The following is a 22,552-nucleotide window of genomic DNA, read 5'->3' on the forward strand; positions in this document are numbered from 1 at the left end:
GTGTATAGCATAGTGTTTAATGAAAGTGTCATGAGAGGACCAGGATGTGGCTCTGCATATGTCCTTCAAGGAGATACCCCTGAAGAAGGCCATTGAAGTTTCCATCACCCTTGTAGAATGGGCTCAAGACTGTATCGGGAATGGAATACATCTAAAAGCGTAGGCCTCAGTTATACAGGCGGTGATGAGTTTGGAAATTTGCTGAGAAGATAAGGGTAACACCTTCGATCTGTTGGCCAGGGACATGATAAGCCTGTCTGTTTTCCTGAAAGGTTTAGTCCGATCTACGTAGAATGCTAGGGCTCTCCTAATGTCAAGCGTATGCAAAGCCACCTCTCATGGAAAGTATGTGGTTTTGGATGAAAGGAGGGGAGGACGATTGGTTTGTTCACATGAAAAATCAATGATACTTTCGGGATGAACGGTGGCTGAAGTCGTAATGCTACACTGTGCTTTTTGAATATCGTATACGGAGGTGTCGCCATGAAAGCCAATAATTCACCCACTCTGCATGCCGAAGTAATTGCGAGGAGGTAGACCACCTTCATGGTCAATATTTGGAGCGGTACTGTAGCCAGTGGTTTGAATGGCAGAGTAATTAAAACTTCGAGCACGATGTCTAGGCTCCGGAGGGGGGGGGTGTGCTTTTGAGGAGGGCTTAAGTTCATAAGACCTTTAATGAGTCTCTTCATGGTTGGATGTGCGAATAGGAAGTGACCCTCAATAGATTGTCTGAAGGTGGAGATAGCTGCTAGGTGGACCTTAAGGGATGCTACAATAACTACCGCGGTGGCTGTGGAACAGGCTGCTGTATCTGCCACGTCAATTGCCATTTGGAGGACCGTTCTCGCGGAGGTATAGTCCTCCTGTACCACGGATTTTAATATTGGCCTGTTTGACACAGGCAAATGGTCCATCAGCGGCATAAGTCATGAAAAAGTGTCGAATAATACATGAGTCAGTAGAGTACACGTGTCTGTACTGCGGTGTTTTTGATCTTTGGTGGGCCGCATCGACTACTAAGGAATTGGGCTGGGGGTGAGTGCAAAGGAATTCCATGCCCTTCAGAGGCACAAAGTACTTCTTTTCAGCCTTTTTGCTCATCGGTGGTGCAGAAGCTGGAGTTTGCCAGATCTCTTTGGCAACCTCCAGAATAGCTTCGTCCAGGGGGATAACCAACCTTCCTTTATGTTGAGGGTGTACATTTTTGAAAAGACGGTGTTTGCTCGTCTTTGAGTTTGTCCATCTTGATTTCTTGACTAACCGCCACCCTTTTAAAAGGTCCTGGAATTGGTGGAGGTCATCGGGTAGGGAGATGTCCCCAGGAATCACGGCGTCATCTGGTGAGGAAAAGTGGTCAGTCGGAGATATCGCCGCTGGTTGATCTTAGGTGGCAAGGTGAGTGTCGTCTGGCTCCGATGGCAACTGGGGCGGCGATGCTGATTGCCCTGTTGGTGTGGGCAGGGCCGGAGTAGGTGAATGTCTAGAAGAGAGGCAGTCACAACGTGATCTGCTATGTGAACTGGATCTGTAACAGCACGAGTATTTACTGTGAGAATCAAGATATCGGTCATCATGCTGATAAAGGTTGTCCAGTGGTGAGCGTCTGTGGGTATACTGCCGGCGATGAGTATGAGGAAAATGTGGAAATCGGGAATGGGTGTACAAATGTCTGAAGGAGGCTGGAAAGGTGGAAGAGTGCTGGTAGTGGTGATGACACTCGTCCCTGTAGAATGCTAAGGAGGGATATGGTAGTCTTCGGTGTGGAGAGTATGGTGACCGGTGCCGGTTCTCCCGAGATGGTCTGGGGGACCGCGGTGGTGGTGGACATGGGGACGGTGGTGATAAAAAAGTTATAGATGGCGAGCGACTTTGGCATTGAGGCATACTTGGTGCTGATCGATCCACGTGTTCAGTAAAGGTAGTCAGTGCCGATGACAGTGGTGCCGCGTGGCGGTCTGGATTGGGAACATCCACTGGTGTTGTTGGTACTGATGCCGGCGGTGTCCGTGCCGGTGCTGACGATGCTGGCGCCGACGATGCTCTCAGCACGGAGGTGTCCGTCAGTGCCGGAGGCTTAGAAGGAGATGGTGCCAAAGCGACTCTTGGCACTGCTGATGGTGCCGCTTGCGCCGGCTTCTTTGGCTTTGACGTGGTGGGTGTTTTTGTCCATGGTTTTTCCATGCCTGAGGTGCCCGGCTTATCCCCTGTGCTGACCCTGGGGTGTGGGATGTTAGGCAGTGACCTTGTTGGACATGCCCACGATCTCTTGGGAGGAGCGGCAGTGAGGGAAGAAGCCCTCCACTTCTGGGGCTGGTCTCCCGCGGTTGCCTCTGAGCGCAGTGGCTGGAGGGCTTTATCCAATAGCAACATCCGCAGTCTCATCTCTCTGTCTCTCCTGGCCCTTGCTGTGAGTTTGGAGCAGTGTGGGCATTTTTGGGGGACATGGGTTTCCCCCAAACAGCGGATGCAGGAGAAATACCGATCAGATGCTGGCATTGCCCCACGGCATGAATCGCATTTTTAAATCCAGGTGAAGATGGCATGTCAGACGCCTGAGGTAACAGTTCACAAGAAAAAACTTTTTTTTAAAAGGTATCTAATGAAGAGAACTAACTAACTCTACAACAACTATATACAATTGTGACGGGCCGTCACTGACCCGGGGGGAGGCCGGCTGGAGCCACCCCCCAACGGGAACCGGCGGCCAGTCCCGAGCCCCCCGGCGTTACCCTAGTGTAAGCCGGAGGAGCCGGCAGGACCACTTGCCGCCGCGCCTGCGCCGGCAGGGGAGCGTTGGCCCCTCCCTCGAGGCCCCACAGGGCGGGGGCAGGACGGAGCGAGGCGGGTGTGTGGCGGGGGCGGAGGCCGGCACGCTGCCGGAAGGGGAGGGGCCCCGGGCAGTGGCCGGCGCGGCGGGCCACTTTGAAAAGGCTCACCGCCAGCGTGGTTGGGGGCAGCCTCCCCGCAGCAGCGGAGGAGCGGCCTCCAACCCAGGCCGGACCCTGAGCACCACCCAGGCCGGCGGTCGGCCAAACCTTGGCCCCGGGGCCATAGGGACAGCCATCGCCACCGGCGGTCGGCCAGCCCCTCCTCCGACGAGGGCCAAATCCCACTGCGCCGGACCCAGAAGGAACGGCCAAGCCGAGAGCGAACCCGGCCAAGGGAGCTCTCCCCGGTGACTTTACCCGGACGACCCAGGATCCGAGCGACCGAGCCAGGGTAAGTTCTGGGGGTTGGGGTGGCACCTCCAAGAGCCACCAGGAGGGAGGAAGGAGCCCGGGGCAGGACGCTTTTGGCATCCATGGGTGGACGGGTTACAGAGGGAGTGACCTCCTGTCCACCGCGCCGGGGCGCTAGCAGGCCCCAACGCTCAGGGCCCCAGGCTGGGACCCGGAGAGAGGGTGGGACCGGGTCCCCCTCCCTCTCCTAGAGGAGCACCCAGCTCCCAACAACCATAGCTAAAGTGAAGTGCAAGTCGGGACCCCGCGAGGGGGGAGACCCCGGACTAGGGACTTCGGCCCCATCCCGCAGGGACGGGTGACTATTTTAGGGTTCGCTGACCTCCCCTTCCATCTGGGAGGGGGTGATCGCACCCAAGGACTCGGGCCCCATAACAGGGACCCGGGGCACAATGAAGGACCAAAAGAGGACAAGAGGGTCCGCAGACCCCCCCTCTCGGGCTGAGAGGGGATGATCGCACCCCAAACCCCTCACAACAATCAATAAGGGGCTGTGATGGAAAAAAAAGGGTACGCATGAGAAGGGAAGAACTGTGAGGTAAGGAAATTTTTTTTTAAACTAGGGAACAAGGATCGTGACAAGAATGAGAAGCAAAGGGAATTATGAACTTTATATAGGAATTCTTGGGGGATCTCATGCAAAAAGAAAAAGAAGGAACTGGAGAGACGCAGTTTGCTCCATGTGCAGCCTGAGGTAGTCAAGAGGAACTGGTGGGAGCTGGACCGCGCATGCACTAAAAATGGCGTGAACGCCGCGAGACACCACCACGCATGTGTGGTCCAGCTGGGTACTGCTACAACAATAAGTCTCTGTTTTCTGTGGCGCCGGAGCAAGCGCAGCACCTTCATTAGCGTACCCCCGGGGACTCCTCGAAGAAGAAAAGATGTTTACTTGCTCCTATAATATAAGACCTAGGGGTCACCAAATGAAATTAATAGGTAGCAGGTTTAAAACAAACAAAAGGAAGTTTTTCTTCAATCAGCACATAGTCAACCTGTGGAACTCCTTGCCAGAGGATATGAATACTAGGACTTTAAAGAAGTTAAAAAAAAGAGCTAGATAGATTCATGGAGGGTAGCTCCATCAATGGCTATTAGCCAGGATGGGTAGAAATGGTGTTACGAAGCATGCTCAGTACAAGCCAAGTAGCAAATTGGAGAGGGCCAACCACATTCACCCTCTGCCACGCACATATCACCTCTTTCCTGGGGCTACTAAGGCACTTGAAAACTCTTGTTTTTCACAGAGAACTTAGCAGACATTAGCACTGTATCTAATTCCTATATAAACGAAAGAAGATTAAATAAATATTAGACCCATTCAGAATACTAACATATTCTGACATCTTGTGGCAAGTCATTTAAGGGACTCTGGTTAACTTTAACATTTTAATATATATTCTTTCTTTGTTACTGTGATGGGATGGGAAGAATAGTACCCTTTTCTAAACATCCCAGTATTCAGTAACTAAAGAGTTAAACCCAGAACAGTAGGTATCCAGAAAGTGTTGGCAGGGAGTCAGGAGAGCCTACGGGAAAAGAGTGAAAGATTTTTTTTAAATGAAACAAGTTTTTCCTGTTTCATTTTCCTTTGTGTATGAATCAGAGCAGGAAGTGGGAGAGAAATGGACTGAGCAGAAATAAGGCATAGATTTCCAAGCAATATCCATGTCTAAGAAAAGAAAGCATACACTTTGGAACAACAGAGATGTAACTAGAACAGGGAATGTTTAGTTAGATGTGATCAGGTTATTTTCTTTGCTTTTTTTTTTTTTTAGTTTGGTTAAACTACTATGTGCTAAACACCCCTGTATGCTGTAACTGAAATTGAATCCCAGGGAAGAAATTTTCTGTGCTTTAATCTTTTTTTTTAGTTGCTCTGTAACACCTATCAACGAAGCATATATTCTTTTTTTGTTAATAAAATCACCTTCTTAAGACTATAATTTGGTTCCTGTGTCCCAGAAGGTTCTATGTCCATATGCCTAAACAGAAGCTCAGCTATTAAGAGATTACAGTTTGTTTTTTAGCTCTTTCCTAAGGGAGAATTAAAGAGTTTGGGGTTACCACACAGGAGAAGTTCCCATGTGAAAAAATCATGTCAAATCAACTTAATAGCTTTCTTTCACAGGTAATAAGGCTTGTAGATAGAAGGAAAGTGGTAGATGAATTATAACTCGACTTCTTAAAGGATTTTAATACTGATTCACATGACATTGTCATAATAGTTTATTATGTGTGAAAACACAACCTAGATGGAGCTACGATGAGGTGGGTGCACAATTGGTTAGAAATCATTCCCACAGAGTAGTTATCAGTGATTTACAGTCAAGCCGGAGGCATATCAAGTGGGATTTCAAAGGGATTAGTTCTGGGTCCACTTCTATTCAATATTTTCACCAATGATAGAGATGTTTAGAACGAGTAGAGGTATGAGACAAGGAGATCCAATATTGCCAAGTATCTTCATCATGCACCTAGAGAGAGTGATGGACAAGATCAAGGAAGAGGTAGATGGGATATCAGTGCATGGGACTGATTTAACAACTTGAGGTTCGTGGATGATATAGTTATCATCGAGGAAGATGAAGAGAAACTAGCGAGAATGGTGCAGGTGCTAAATAAGGAAGGGTACGTCTACACTACAAAGTTAGTTCGAACTAACTTAGTTCGAATTAGTTAATTCGAACTAAGCTAATTCGAACTAACGCGTCTAGAACTAAAAACTAGTTCGAATTAGCGTTTTGCTAATTCGAACTAGCAAGTCCACATTGAGTGGACTCTGAACAGGGCTTAAGGATGGCCGGAAGCAGTGCCGGCAGGGCATAAGAGGAGGACTTAGAGCATGGAGATGCTGTCTCAGGCTAGCCGAGGGCTGCGCTTAAAGGGTCCCGACCCCCACCCCGGACACACAGTTCTAAGGGGTGCCCCGCTTGCAAAGAAGTTCTGGCTTGGAGTGCCCGGAGTACCCACACTGGGCACATCACACCACTCGGCCATCAGCCCGGCTGCACTTGCCGCAGGCTGCCATCTGGGGAGAGGGGGCAATCGGGGGGATGCAGGAGAGCTTCCACCCCCAGAAGCCCGCAGAGCCAGCCCAGTCCTCCCCATCGGGGGCTCGTACCCCATTCCTCCCTCACCTCCTTCCACTTACCCTTCCCTAGCCCCCCTTCTTATTGATGTACAAAATAAAGATAACGTTTCTTCCAACATTGACTCTGTCTTTATTGAACAAAACTGGGGGAGACTGGGAAAAGGAGGTGGGAGAGGGGAAGAGGAAGGGTGGGAGAGGGGAAGGCAACTAACATGATCAGGGGTTGGGAACAGGTCCCAGATGAAGAAAGGCTACAGAGACTGGGACTGTTCAGCTTAGAAAAGAGGAGACGGAGGGGGGACAGGATAAAGGTCTCTAAAAGCAGGGGTTGGGTGGAGAGGGTGCATTCAGAAAAGTTCTTCCTAAGTTCCCACAAAGAAGGACTAGAGGACACCAAAGGAAAGGAATGGGTAGCAGGCTTGAAACTAGTAAGAGAAAGTTGTTCTTCTTCCCAAAGCAAATAATTAACCTGTGGAACTCCTTGCTGCAGGAGGCTGTGAAGGCTACAACTAGAACAGAGTTTAAAGGGAAGTGAGATCAAGTCATGGAGGTTGGGTCCATGGAGTAGTCTTAGCCAGGGGGTAGGAGTGGTGTCCCTGCCCAAAGTTTGTGGAAGGCTGGAGAGGGATGGCACGAGACAAATGGCTTGGTCACTGTCTTCGGTCCATCCCCTCCAGGGTCCCTAGGGTTGGCCGCTGTCGGCAGACAGGCTACTGGGCTAGATGGACCTTTGGTCTGACCCAGGACGGCCATTGTAAGCTCAGGGCTCAGGGTCGGGGGTCTCAGTGGACCCCCTTGATTTTCATGCACACCTGCTCTTGGGTGGCCAGGCTGGCAGCTCTCCTGCCCTAGACGGCCACTTTCCTGTGCCTAGTGCGGAGATTGTGGACGAGGTCCACGATGTCCGCACTAGCCCAGGAAGGTGCCCGCCTCTTGCGGTCCAGGGCAAGCTCCCGGGAGCCGCCAGCCTGGTCCTGGGAAGAGGGGGTGGGCTGGGGGACATCGGGTGGGTGGCTCTGTGCCGTGCCAGGTGCAGGGTCTTCTGGCTGGGTGCTGGCAGGCTTTCACCTGGCACGGGCACCGTAGCCAGCCCGTGCCCCTTTAAGGGGTCCGGGGCCGGGAGGGGGGCATAGAGTTTCCCTGGTGTTGGCCAGAGAGGCCACCAGGGAAACCTGGGGAGGGCTAGCCTCCCACTAGTTCGAATTAAGGGGCTACACACCCCTTAATTCGAACTAGCTAGTTCGAACTAGGCTTAATCCTCGTAAAATGAGGTTTACCTAGTTCGAACTAAGCGCTCCGCTAGTTCGATTCAAATTCGAACTAGCGGAGCGCTAGTGTAGCGCCTATTAAAGTTAGTTCGAACTAACGTCCGTTAGTTCGAACTAACTTTGTAGTGTAGACATACCCGAAGAGACGTGGTATGGACTGATTATGAATATTGATAAAATGAAGACAATGGCATCTGGAGATAAGGAAATAAGAAGAAAGATCAGTGTAGATGGGATCAAAACTAGAGAAGCTAGAGAAATCCACGTATTTGGGGAGCAATATGATGTATGATCTAGACTGTAAGAAGGAAATAGCGACTAGAATCACAAAAGCAAGAGTGAGTTTGAAGGCTATGAATAAGATCTGACGGGCAGGATCCCCGGGATGCTATCATGAAGGGGAGAGGAGTCCAGGAGAGCTGGCAATATTTTAAAGAAGCCTTATTAAAAGGCACAGGATAAATCAGCCTGATGCACAGTAAGAAAAGCAAATACGGTAGGCAACCAGAGTGGCTTACCGGGAAAATCCTTGGTGAGATTAACCACGAAAAGGAAACTTATAAGAAATGGAAACTTGAACAGATGATTAGTGAGGAGTATAAATATATTGCTCGAGAATGCAGGGCAGAAATCAGGAAGGCGAAAGCAAAATTGGAATTGCAGCTGGCAAGAGGTGTGAAGGGTAACAAGAAAGGTTTCTATAGCAGTGGTCCCCAACCATTTGAGGTTGCCGGGCGCCAGGGGGCGTGGCAGTTTGCCCGCTGGGGGCGGGGACACTTGCGCGCCCGGGGGCGGCCCCTCCATAGCCGCATGCCCGGGGCCGGGGGCCCCCCATAGCCATGCGCCCGGGGCTGGTGTCCCCTCCAAGGGCTGCGCGCCTGGGGCCATTGCCCCCACCCTCAAGTGCCACGTGCCCGGGGCCGGCGCTCCCCCTGCCAAGCGCCGCGCGCCAGGGGTCGGCGCTCTTCCCCCCCCAAGTGCCGCACGTCCGGGGCCGGCGCTCTCCCCCCCCCAAGCACCGCGCGGCCCGGGCTGGCGCCCCCTGCAAGCGCCCCACGCCCAGAGCGCGGTCGGCCAATCCGCAGCGCTCCCGGGGCTGGCGCTCACCGTGTGCCATGTGCCTGGGGCCAGGCCAGCCCCGAGCACTTGGCGGGTGCATACAAATGCCCCCGCGGGTGCCATGGCGCCCACGGGCACCGTGTTGGGGACCACGGTTCTATAGGCATGTTAGCAATAAGAGGGTGATCAGACAGAGTGCGGGGCCCTTACTGAATGAGGAAGGTAACCTAGTAATAGGTTTTGTTGCCTCCATCTTCACAGACCAGTTCAGCTCCCTGTCTACTGCAGCAGACAACGCAGTATGGGAAGGAGGTGGGTAGCCCTCAGTGGAGAAAGAACAGGTTAAGAACTATTTAGAAAAGCTAGACATACACAAATCCATGGATCTGGATTTAATGCATCCGAGAATACTGAGGGAGTTGGCCAATGTCATTGCAGAGCCTTTGGCCATTATTTTTGAAAACCCGTGAGTATTGGGAGAGATCCTGGAGGATTGGGAAAATGCCATTTTTTAAAAAGGAAGAACAATAGTTGAGGGAACTACAGACCAGTCAGCCTTACATCAGTCCCCAGAAAAATCATGGAGCAGATCCTCAAGGAATCCATTTTGAAGCACTTGGAAGAGGGGAATGTGATCAGGAATAAACAACATGGATTCACCAAGGGCAAGTAATGCCTGAACAATCTCATTAGCTTCTATAATGAGGTAACTAGCTCTGTGGATAAGGGAACATCAGTGGATGTGATATACCCTTGACTTCAGCAAAACTTTTGATATGGTCTTCCACAATATTCTTGCCAGCAAGTTAAGCAAATATGGATTGGATGATGGACTGTAAGGTGGTTAGAAAGCTGGCTACATTGTTGGGCCCAACGGGTAGTGATCAATGGCCTGACATCAGGTTGGTGAGTTGGTTTCAAGCAGAGTGAAACCAACATTCTAGGGATGTTTGTTCAAAATCTTTTTAATGACCTGGATGAGGGGATGAGGTTGCACTCTCAGCAAATTTGTGGATGACACTCAGCTAGGGGAACAGGTAGGTACGTTGGAGGGCAGGGATAGGGTACAGAGTGACTCAGACAGATTAGAGGATTGGGCCAAAAGAAATCTGATGAGGTTAAACAAGGACAAATGTAGAGTCCTGCATTTGGGACTGAAGAATCCTAAGTATTGTTACAGGCCGGGGACCAACTGCGTAGGTATCAGTTCAGTAGAAAAGGACCTGGGGATTACAGTGGATGAGAAGCTGGATATGAGTCAATAGTTTGTCCTTGTAGCCAAGAATGCTAATGGCAGATTAGGGTGCATTAGGAGGAATACTGTCAGCAGATCTAGAGAAGTGATTATTCCCCTTTATTCTGCACTGGTGTAGCCACATCTGGAGTATTGTGTCCAGTTCTGGGCCCCTCACTATAGAAAATATGTGGATGCATTGGAGAGGGTCCAATAGAGGGTAACCAAAATGATTAGGGGGCTGGAGCACATGACCTACGAGAAAGGGCTAAGAGATTTGGGCTTATTTAGTCTGCAGAAGAGAAAAGTGGTGGCGGCCGGAGGGGGGGGGGGGGGAGGATTTGATAGCAGTAGTGACGGATGGCAGAACAAGGAGCATATTACAGTCTAGGTTGGATATTAGGAAAAACTATTTCACCAGGAGGGTGTTGAAGCATTAGAATGGGTTCCTTATGGAGGTGGTGGAATCTCTATCCCTAGAGGTGTTTAAGTCTTGGGTTGACAAAGCCCTGGCTGGGATGATTTAGTTGAGATTGGTCCTGCTTTGGGTAGGGGGCTGAACTCAGTTACCTCCTGAGGTCTCTTCCAGACCTAGGATTCTATGATTCTAGCTTATGGTTCTAAGTCTAACATCCGTAGCTGGGCAAATTATTTGAAACTATACTAAAGAATAAAATGGTCAGACATATATGAACATAATTTTTGGGGAGCAAGTCAATGTGGTTTCTGTAAAGGGAAATCATGCTTGAGTTCTTTGAGGGGGTCAACAAACATGTGAACAAGAGGATCTTGTACTTAGATTTCCAGAAAGCCGTTGACAAGGTCCCTCATCAAAGGCTCTTAAGTAAAGTAAGTTATCATGGGATAAGAGGGAAGGTCCTTTTATGGATTGATAACTGGTTAAAAGGCAGGAAACAAAGGGTAGGAATAAATGGTAAGTTTTCAGAATGGAGACAGGTATCTAGCGAGGTCCCCCAAGGGTCTGTCCTGGGACCAATCCTATTCAATTTATTTATAAATGATCTAGAGACAGAAGTAAATAGTGAGGGTGCAAAATTTGCAGATGATACCAAACTGCTCCAGACAGTTAAGACCAAAGCAGACTGTGAAGAGCTTCAAAAAGATCTCACCAAACTAAGTGATTGGGCAACAAAATGGCAAATTGCCAGATGATGTGGTGAAGACTAGGACTTTAAGAGTGTTAAAAAAAAGCTAGATAGATTCATGGAGGGTAGCTCCATCTATAGCTATTAGCCAGGATGGATAGGAATGGTCCCTAGTTTCTGTTTCTGTGGAGGTGGGTGACATGGAAGGGATCATGTGAGGATTCCCTGTTGTGTTCCCTGCCTCTGGGGCATCTGGCATTGGCACTGTCAGCAGACAGGAAACTGGGCTGGATGGTCTGTTGGTCTTACCCGGTCTGGCCATTCCTATGTTCTTAGCTATAGCCAGGGGCGCCGACAGTCTCCGTGAGCTCCTGGGCATTGTGTGTGTGTGTGTGTGTGTGTGTGTGTGTGTGTGTGTGTGTGTGTGTGTGTGTGTGTGTGTGTGCGCGCGTGCGCATGCACGCGAGCACCACTCGGAAGGTACTGCGCCAGCCCTCAGGCAGCTCTCAGCATTGTCCAGAGTGCAATGTCCCCACAGCCTTTAGCACTGCCCAGAGCGCATGGCGTGGGCCTCTGCAGATGATTTAAAGGGCCTGGGGCTCCACTGATGGCAGAATAATAAAATAAAAATCCCTAATGATATCAGGGACAAACCTGGCCCAACATATTCAATTTGTTACATTTGATTTGCTGGGCCGTAGGGCAACTGCCCTCTTTTTCTTCTCTATTCCCCCCATCGGCAGGCCTGTCTTTATCATCTACAACAGTGAAGGCTCAATAGATCGCCAGATTTAGTTTAGGTGCCATTTCCCCACAATGAACACTTTTTTGTATTGTTTGTTTGTTTTTACTGTTTTCATGTTCACAGAATATTGTATAGCTCCCGGAATACTGCAGAAGATGCAGGATTTCTATGGATCCCTATGTGGGTATGTGTATTATTATATACATACGGGCTGTGTCTAGACTGGCAAGTTTTTCCGCAAAATCATCTGCTTTTGCGGAAAAACTTGCCAGCTGTCTACACTGGCCGCTTGAATTTCCAGAAAAGCACTGACGATCTCATGAAAGATCGTCAGTGCTTTTCCGGAAATACTATGCTGCTCCCATTTGGGCAAAAGTCTTTTTCCGAAAGACTTTTGCGCAAAAGGGCCATGTAAACAGCACAGTACTGTTTTCTGCAAAACAGCCCCGATGGCAAAAATGGCGATTGGGGCTTTTTTGCAGAAAACCGTGTCTAGATTGGCACGGACGCTTTTCCGCAAAAAGTGCTTTTGCAGAAAAGCATCCTGCCAATCTAGACGTGCTTTTCTGAAAATGCTTTTAACGGAAAAGTTTTCCATTAAAAGCATTTTCAGAAAATCATGCCAGTGTAGACGCAGCCACGGTGTTTTGGAGAAATGGGGGCTTCATTCTCGGTGACCAATTTTAAAAACTGGGCTTATTTGCACAGGTGAAATAAATCTCTAATGATACCAGGGACAAATCTGGCCCAAGATATTTAATTTGTTACTATCAAAACACGTATAAAGAATGTTTCACTGTAAATATTACTATATGGCTATGGCTACACTACAAGTTTTTTTGGCAGAAAATATGCTAATGGGGGACTCATCAGCATAAGTCACAACATCACTAGCATATTTTCTGCCATTTCTTTTTGTGCAAGGGGTTTTTGCGCAAAAAGCAGCAGTATGGACATTTCCTTTTTGCGCAAAACCCCCATTTTGCCAAGATCCGTATGCCTGTCCCACTTTGAAACAGACCTGTGAATAATGGGGCAGTGCAGTCTCCAGGGAATGTAATCTAGTCACTTGAAAAATGAAACTCTTCTGCAAATTCAACAATTCCCTATAAAGAAACAGCAGAAGCAATTGGCACTATACATAGTACTCACCTCCTTGTGGTTGTAACTCAGTAATATTTGCAGTGGCCTCATCGTCATCTGAGTCTCCAATTGCCACAACCTTGTATCTATTGCTGCTCTGTTTGCTCAGCACATGAGGTACTTGCAGTGCAGCCTCCCTCTCAGCAGCCAGGTCCAAATCTTGTTGAGCTAAGTGGGCTCTCAACTGCCTAATTTCAAACTAGGGGGAAAAAACAACATAAAATGACGAGACATGCATAAACCTAGCTGGCAATCATTATTCCCCAGAAAGGTGGAGTTGAGATTAACACCCAAGATGCTGGATGCTCATCCAAAGCCTCTCACTCAAAAGACCTACAAAAATTGGTTGCTTGGAGGCTGACGGTCTTCTAATAAAGGTGAAGGGAAATTGTATTCCTTAGGGTTGGAGATACACTTCAGGGCAGTTTCCTAAGAGAAGTAATTGCCACATAAGAGTGACCCCCAACATAGGTTTCTCTGTATAAAGATTTCAATAATCATTCAGAGTGATTCTTGTTATTAATACATAGCTCTTAATATCTGGGTTTTGCACTGATGGAGGGGATTTGTTACACTACACTCAAGCACCTTCTCCCTCAAACTACTGAGTCACAGGAGTTTTGCTAGTGACAATGCTCTATAGAACTGCAGGGAAGAGGGCAGGATTTGCCTATTACTATGGGTATGTCTACACTGCCACCCTAGTTTGAACTAGGGTGGCTAATGTAGGCATTTGAAGCAAATGAAGCCCGGGTTTTAAATATCCCGGGCTTCATTTGCATGTTCCCGGGCGCCGCCATTTTTAAATGCCCCGTAGTTCGAACTATCTGCCCACGGCTACACGCGGCACAGACTAGGTAGTTTGAATTAAAGCTCCTAATTCGAACTACCATTATTCCTCCTGCAAGGAGGTTTAACGGTAGTTCGGATTAGGAGCTTTAATTCGAACTACCTAGTCCGTGCTGCGTGTAGCCGCACGCAGGTAGTTCGAACTACGGGGCATTTAAAAATGGCGGTGCCCGGGAACATGCAAATGAAGCCCGGGATATTTAAATCCCGGACTTCATTTGCAAGCTCGAATGTCTACATTAGCCACCTTAGTTCGAACTAGGGCGGCAGTGTAGACATACCCTATTATATTTAATAGGCTACGCCCATGGTGGATGGCAGTGTATACAATAAAAGTGACAATGACCAACAGGTAGAGACATAAAGAGTAGCAGTCTCATTGACAGACCCAGTATATTGCCCTGTGTTTGACAGACACATGCCTCCTATGCTATAAGAAAGAAACCTTTAAAACTCTTTTTGAGGGTTGAGGATTTTCTCATTCCTTCCTTTATACTGTATTGCAAACCCCCACCTCTAAGCCACCACAATTCTGAGGAAATACTGCATTTGGCTGCAACTCTTTGACAAAATGGACAGTTATGGTGGAGAACAAAATTCTAATTATACACAGTGAGAGGGAAAAGAAAATTAGTGAAGCAATATGTTAATACATTTAACATTTTTCTGCGCAGTGCTTCTTAGCTAAGAGATCTGGAAAAACTTTGCATAGCTGAAAGGACAGTATTACAGTGCTCATGTTGCAGTGTGTCTGTGTCTGCACTTTTTATAACTGAAGGGAACTTAGCAGTGAGGCTCTTAAAAACTTACATGTAATGGCACATTAGCTAACTGAATATGGCTCTGGCTTTCCCCTCTGCGATACTGACTCAAATACGTCTTGCTCTCATATTATACATGTGGTGGTCTTAGTTCATTCCATGTAAGACAGTTCATTCTATAGGGTACATTTCAACTGAGTCCTCTGTTGAAAAGCCATCAGGGTATCAAAAGTATGAGCACTGGATTAGTGATCACCTATAGAGAGAAGTGGGCTCTTGTAGGTTGAGATTCACATTATTACTGGAATGGGAAATGCTTCCACATACTAAAAGATATCAGATTGGTAGTACTGAAGACTGAAGTCTTCTACCACTGTACTGGGAAGGGCACTTGGCCAAAGGCACATGTATACGGAGTGAGAGAGTCATTTAGGGTATGTCTAGACTACATGGCTCCGTTGACGGAGCCATGTAGATTTGTTTTTTTGGTAAAGGCAAATGAAGCCGCAATTTAAATGATCACGGCTTCATTTAAATTTACATGATCAGCTGTTTGTCCGCTCAGCGCGCTAGTCTGGACGCTCCCCTGCCGACATCAAAGCCCTTTGTCGGCAGCCCCGGTAAACCTCATCCCATGGCAGGGGAGTGTCCAGACTAGCACGCTGAGAGGACAAACAGCTAATCAGCTGTTTGTCAGCTCAGCGCGGCAGCCATGTAAATTTAAATGAAGCCGCAATCATTTATATCGCGGCTTCATTTGCCTTTGCCTACAACCCTAATCTACATGGCTCCATCGATGGAGCCATGTAGTCTAGACACAGCCTTAGGCTATGTCTAGACTGCAGGCTTCTTTTGAAAGAAGCTTTTCTGGACGAGATCATCCGAAAAAACTTCTTCCGAAAGAAAGTGTCCACACTGCCAAAGAACATCGAAAAAGTGATCTGCTTTTTTGAAAGATAGCGTCCACACTGAATGGACGCTATCTCACATGTAAGCTGTGATTATTATGGATGGAGTGGCCACCAGGGCACCTGTGCTTTTTCTTCTTTCCTCTTCTTTCGAAAGAACTCCCTCTTCCCCATCCACACACACCTTTTTCCGAAAGAGCTCTTTCTCAAAAAGGCTTCTTCCTCGTAGAAAGAGGTTTACCAATGTCGGAAAAACCCCACTTTTCTTTCTATTTTGTTTTCAAAAGAATGTGATTGCAGTGTGGAGGTAAGTGAAATTTTTTTTGGAAAAATGGCTGTTTTTCCAAAAACACTCTGTAATTTAGACATAGCCTTAGTCTCTATCCGCTGTCAATCCTTGAGCTCTCCATTGAAGCTTCCAATGAATGTATTGAAAAGTAGTGGTTTTGTGGCTACTTATGAACTAAGGCTAAGGTGTCACTAGTGTCAGTAACATTTTTGTTATTCAGGGGTGTGAAAAAACCCACCCTCTTGAGTGACAAATTTTTCCAACATAACCACTTATGTTGGTGAGAGACATTCTCCTGCCAACGTAGCTACCACCACTTGTTGAGCTGGTTTTATTATGTCGATGGGATAGCTCTCTTCTGTCAGCATAGCATGGCTAAATGAGCACTCTCACAGTAGTACAGCCATGCCATTGTAAGTTTGTAAGGGTACACATGGTCAAGAAAGTACAGAACTGGAACTACCAACTCCTTTCACAGTAGCTTCCCTATTTAAGAGCCAAATGGTGACAATGACTGTTCATAAATGCCAGTTTGGTTCCAGATACATACAATACAGGTGAAAGATTTTACATTTCATTACCTGATCTATGCACTGCCAGTGCATACCGCTCTGTTTTCTAGATTAGATATACAATGAGCAGCTGGATAACAGAAAATGTCAGCTTTCAATATTGAATTTTTACAAGAACACGAATTAAAATAATTCTATAAAACCTCTCAAAATTTCATCTTTAAAAAAATCACACAATTCATAGCTGAGAAACAGACTGTGGGGAAAATTTGCAATGGCACGAAGGACAATTAGATGGCTAACTCCTGTTCACTTTCAATGGGAATTTTAGTGCCTTTGATAATCACTCCGGGTATGTCTACACTACCCTCCTATTTCGAAGTAGGAGGGTAATGTAGGCATACCACACTTGCAAATGAAGCCCGGGATTTGAACATGGAATGAGTAGTAACGGTAGTTCGAATTAGGAAACCTAGTTCGAACTACCTAGTTCGTGCCGCGTGTAGCCGCGCGGCACGGGGTTCGAACCAGCCGGGATTTAAAAATGGCGGCGCCCGGCTTATGCAAATGAAGCCCGGGAAATTCAAATCCCGGGCTTCATTTGCAAGTGCGGTATGCCTATATTACCCTCCTACTTCGAAATAGGAGGGTAGTGTAGACATACCCTCCCTTTATTAATAAAGGGAGACGGATTGATCTCAGAAACAAAAACACCAGCACTCATAAGAATAGCACCAAAAAGCTTTAATTCTACTAAAGATGCTGCTCTTTTTCTTTTAATTGTGGTCATAACTGATTGGAAAATAAAAACCAATTTTGATTTGGAAGCCTTTCAGAAAGCAAACAGATTAAACCATTTACAATAAGCAAACAACATGGGGAAACTGAGGCATAGCAACTGACCCAAGGTCAAACAAAAATCTGTGGCAGAAATGTAAATAGACACCAGCTCTCTAGACTCCTACTTCTGTGTTCTAATCACTAGACAATTCCACTTCCTCAAAGCAAATCTTTATAACATAAATTGGAAAAATTCATATCTTGGCCGAAGATAAACTTACTGCTGAGAGAAATGAGTCACAAAGGTATTGCAGAACAGCAGTTCAATTGAATAGTGCATTATTTCTAACAGTGATAGAAATGTAGCCGTGTTAGTCTGGGGTAGCTGAAGCAAAATGCAGGACAATGTAGCTCACAAACATCCCACTCTCCCCACCTCTAATATCATCAATTCACAGACACTTACCTTCCTTCCTTTCCCCCCCCCCTGCATTCCCCTCCTGTTCTGAAATGTGATTTGTCCTTTTCATATGTGTTCATTTTTTTAAATTGTATCATTTGGTATATATGGTTGTGACTATTTTCTTCCACTATTTGATCTGAGGAAATGGGTTTGGCCCACGAAAGCTCATCATCTAATTAACCATCTTGTTAGTCTGTAAAGTGCTACATTGTCCTGCATTTTATTTCTAACAGCAAGGGTTTTACTGCCATCTTATGGACAAAGGACAAAACCACATACCACATTGCCAGCCTTGTTAACGTTAGCATCTATGTATTTAGATCTTCAAAACATCTAGTTTTATCTGCTTCAGAAATCTGTTCTTGGTATCTCAGGCAGTGTGGAAAATTTCCTTCCCCTGTGTTTAAGGCACCAGAAGCATACACAGACCTCATATGTCTTTGCAACAGTATGTGAATCACTTCTATTCCTTTTTGCAATATGATCAGATTGTTCTGTTTTCACCCTTAACTCTATGCTGATTCAATTGGGATATGTGACTATATTTCCCTATACTGAATATTGGACATTTGGTAAAACTATTTGTATTCAAGTGAGTTTGATGGCAATCAATCAGAACTATACAGTTCCAATGTTTATATTAACATCTAATTAACTGAGTCCCTGTTAAAAAGAAACATTGTGCAGCCAGGCTCGCTGACTGACGGGGGCAAAAGGGGCCTGTCAATTCAAAAGCATCTGGGGCTTCCCGCTGCCTCTGCTGCTAATGTGGTGGTGGCAGCAGCTGCAGCCCTCGGACCATTAAATTGCTGCAGGAATACTGCATGCTCTGGGCAGCTCTGAGGGCTGGGGGAGTAGATGGCACACTCTGGGCTGTGCTGAGGGAAGGCTGTCCTCAGACCCGCCATTTCTGCCAGAGGCCCCACCCTTCCAGGAGCACAGAGTTGACCCCTTCCATCTTGCCAAGGGCCTGTGGAGGGTGTCACCTCCTCTGTGTGTAGCTAGTCTTTAGAAGTATAACCTTATCTTTAACTCAAAACTTCAGTCATCTGAAGAAGTGAGCTGTGCCCATGAAAGCTCATGATACATCTACATGTTTTGCTAGTTTATAAAGTGCTACCAGACCATGTGTTGTTTTTTAAATTTATCCTGTACAGACTAACTTGGCTATCCCCTGAAGCTTCTGAATGTGCAAGTCACTGCATTCAGCCGTATGGAGTGGAAATCTATCACCTTCACAAAGAAACTCACACAGATCCAAACTGACATCATCTTCCTTTCCAAATGCAAACAGATGGACATCATGCCTAAGGGTGAAAAACCCACTGCAATCTACGTATCCCACAGACTACAGCGATTATGCCACACGCTCGCAAAAAAACTAAGGAACCACTTTATCAGCATTCTATACAACAGACAGAAAAAAATGAAGAGGAGCTCTCAACATTAGAAACTATTATAAAAAAACAAGCCTCCACATCTTTTCCAGATTTTACTACAATTCAACAAACCACCTACAAGGACCATTTCATCTCCCTTCAGAAGAAAAAGGACAATAAACTATCCAAACTGCTGCATGCCTTAGGATCTCTCATTCCAGATACTTTCGACCTACCCAGCAACATCATCAATCTATCTAACCATTCTTAGTCCACCAGAGGAATTTGTCCTACCCTGTGAACTCTCCTTCTGCCCCACCACTCCCACAAATATGAATTGGTTCTGTGGGGATCTGGAATCCTATTTTTGCTGCCTCCGCCTGAAGGAATACTTCCAGCACAGCAATATACAACACACTGAACTTACTGCTCCTCCCTTCCAATCCCACAAGAGGAAGGCTTCTATCTGGACCCTCCCTAACAGTCGTAACGAAAGTCTTGATTTCTACTGTTTCTGCAAACGTGCTCAAGCTGACATTATCAGCAAACAGCAATATATAACACAAAATATCAGTCATGAAGAACCCAATGCTATACATATCCTCAAAAACAATCCTAACATCATAGTCAAAGAGGCCAACAAAGGAGGCGCTGTAGTCATCATGAACAGGACAAATTATGAACAGAAGGCAAATAGATAAATCACCAACACCAGATTCTACAAACCTCTCTCCTATGACCCCACTAAGGAATACCACAAAAACCTGAAAAACCTGCTCATGAAGCTTCCTGATACTGCTCAGGAACAAATTTACACTAACCCCCCCCCCCCCCCCCCCCGATCCCTGACCAGGAACTTTCTATCTGCTACCCACAATACACAAACCTGGAATACCCGGACAGCACATCATCTCAAGTATGGGCACACTTACCACAGGATTATCTGGCTATATTGACTCTTTCTTCAGACTCTATGCTACCAGCATTCCTAGCTACCTCTGCGACACCTCTGACTTCCTGAGGAAACTTCAAAACATCAGTAATCTACCTGAAAATACCATCCTGGCCACTATGCATGTAGAAGCCTTTTACACCAACATTCCACATGAAGATGGATTACAGGCCATCAGGAACATCATCCCCGATGACAGCAATGCATTCCTGATTACAGAGCTCTGCAGCTTTGTCCTCATCCACAACTACTTCCAATTCTGAGACAATTTGTATCTCCAAATCAGCGGCACAGGCATGGGCACCCGCAAGGCACCACGATGTGCCAATATCTTTATGGCTGACCTTGAACAACGTTTCCTCAGCTCTCACCCTCTAACACCACTACTTTACTTATGCTACATCGATGACATCTTCATCATACAGACCCACGGAAAAGACTCGCGAATGGCCAGGCCACAGCAGGCGTTCTCAGGAAGATCGTGGACCATCACTCCCTAGTGGACGTCTGGCGAGACCACCACCTGGCCGACAGTACTACCTTCACCTACGTCCGGGTGGAGGACGATCGGTCGAGCCACTCCCGGTTGGATTGCATCTACCTCTCCCGTTTCCATGTAGCATGAGCCCACTCCTCCAGCATTTGGCCGGCCCCATTCACTCTCTGAGTTCAGAGAGGCTGAGGCCAGCCTATTGGAACTTTAACAATAGGCTGCTGGAGGACGTGGGCTTCGTGGCATCCTTCCAGGACTTCTGGCTGGCCTGGCGGGGGCAGAGGCCCGCCTTTCCCTCGGCACGGTGCTGGTGGGACGTGGGGAAGGTGCGCGCCTGGCTCTTCTGCCGCAACTACTCCCGGGGTGCCAGCTGGCAGAGGGATGCAGTGATAGAGCAGCTGGAAGAGGAGGTTTTGAAGCATGAGAGGCGCCGGGTATCCAACCCCAAGAAACCACCTCTCCGCAAGGTGCACTGGGAGAAGCGGGAGGAACTCTGGACCCTGGAAGACTACAGGGCCTGGGGTGCCTTCGTTCAATCTCGCATCCAGCTCCTTCGGGAGATGGATCGTGGCTCCTGCTTCTTCTATGCCCTGGAGAAAAAGAGGGGGGCTAAAAATCACGTCACCTGCCTTTTGGCAGAGGACGGCACCCCCCTCATGGATCTGGAGGAGATGCGTGGAAGGGCCAGGGCCTTCTATGCCAGTTTGTTCTCCCCGGATCCGACCGAAGCCAATGCCTGTAAGGTGCTCAGCGCGGGCGACCAGGACCGGCTGGAGATGCCTCTCACTCTGGCCGAGTTCTCGGAAGCCCTCCGTCTCATGCCCAACAATAAAACCCCAGGCATGGACGGGCTGACCGTGGAGTTCTACCACATGTTCTGGGACGTCCTCGGTCTAGACCTCATCACCGTCTGGGCCGAGTCCTTGGAGAGCGGGGTCCTCCCTCTGTCGTGTAGGCAAACGGTGCTCGCCCTACTGCCGAAGAAGGGGGACCTCCGCGATCTTCGGAACTGGCATCCCGTCTCGCTCCTCAGCACAGACTACAAGGTCATAGCAAAAGCCATCTTGCTGCGACTGTGGTCCATGCTGGCGGGCGTGATCCATCCCGAGCAGACCTACACTGTCCTGGGCCGAAGCATCTTTGATAACTTGTACTTGGACCGGGATCTCTTGGAGCTTGGGTGTAGGGACGGCTTGTCGTTTGCCCTTCTGTACCTGGACCAGGAGAAAGCGTTCGACAGGATGGACCACGGGTATCTCCTGGGCACTCTGCAGGCCTTCGGCTTTGGGCCCCGTTTTGTGGGTTTTCTCTGGGTGCTGTGTGGGGAAAATCAAATAACTCCAAGTGTGTCTAAGGGGGGACACTGGAGGAAATCAAAACTCTCTAAAAGAAAACTGCTGTAAGGGTTAAAAGTTTTCCAGACCTCTCTCCCTGTATCAGAGTGGAATCATCTAAACTCTAATCAAAGACCCTTACAAATGCCTATCTCAAATTCATGGATACTCCTAGTCTGTCACAAATTATCATGTAAACTCTTATCTTTGTCACAGTTTGCCTTGTAAGACTACTCACTCCACATTCTCATTTGCCTTTGTTTTGTAAAACTTACTTCTAGCACTCCTGGTGTGAACAGAAGTCTCAGAGTACTTCTGCTGAGACTTTGATATGTAAAGGAAAACAATCAACAACTGAACTGTCTAAGCATTCTGTATAAAGGATCCAAAAACCTGTAACTCAGGGCTGACTGCTGTTGTTCTCTGGTAGCTGTCAGACTGCATGCATGCATAATAAAGTTTTTCCTTCTAGGTTTCTCTCCTGCCTCACTGATTTGACTTCCAGCCTCGGATCCTTCTGGGGGCTCTGTACCCTAGGGGAACGAGATTTCTGGTCAGGCTCAACTGGACCCTGACCGAGCCGGTCAGCTTCGGGCGGGGGGTTCGTCAGGGGTGTCCGCTGTTGGGCCTGCTGTACGCTCTGGCGATCATGCCCTTCCTCTGTCTCTTCCGTAGGAGACTGATGGGGTTGGTGCTGTGAGAGCCGGAGGTGCGGCTTGTCCTGTCGGTGTATGCCGATGACGTGCTCCTCGTGGTCCAGGACTCGGATGACCTGGCATGGGTGGAGGCCTGCCAAGCTGTCTACTCGGTGGCTTCCTCTGCCCGGGTCAACTGGGTCAAGAGCTCTGGCCTGGTGGTCGGGGATGGGTGCCGGGCCGGCTCCCTCCCACCCGTGCTTCAGGCCACCAGGTGGAGCGCGGGTCTGCTGCTCTATCTGGGCG

At 47.9% G+C, this 22,552-nt stretch overlaps 1 protein-coding gene across 1 annotated transcript in view; it reads right to left on the bottom strand.

The window, feature by feature from the left end:
• Nucleotides 1-22,552, bottom strand: part of TMEM266 (transmembrane protein 266) — a 264,791-nt gene that overhangs the window by 33,811 nt on the left and 208,428 nt on the right. Inside the window, exon 9 of the mRNA XM_006126238.5 lies at nt 12,901-13,090. Coding sequence (XP_006126300.2) covers nt 12,901-13,090 — 190 coding nt within the window. The remainder of the gene's footprint in view (nt 1-12,900; nt 13,091-22,552) is intronic.

The sequence above is a fragment of the Pelodiscus sinensis genome, chromosome 14 (assembly GCF_052426305.1).
Source record: "Pelodiscus sinensis isolate ZL-2025 chromosome 14, ASM5242630v1, whole genome shotgun sequence".
Classification (NCBI taxonomy): Eukaryota; Metazoa; Chordata; order Testudines; family Trionychidae; genus Pelodiscus; species Pelodiscus sinensis.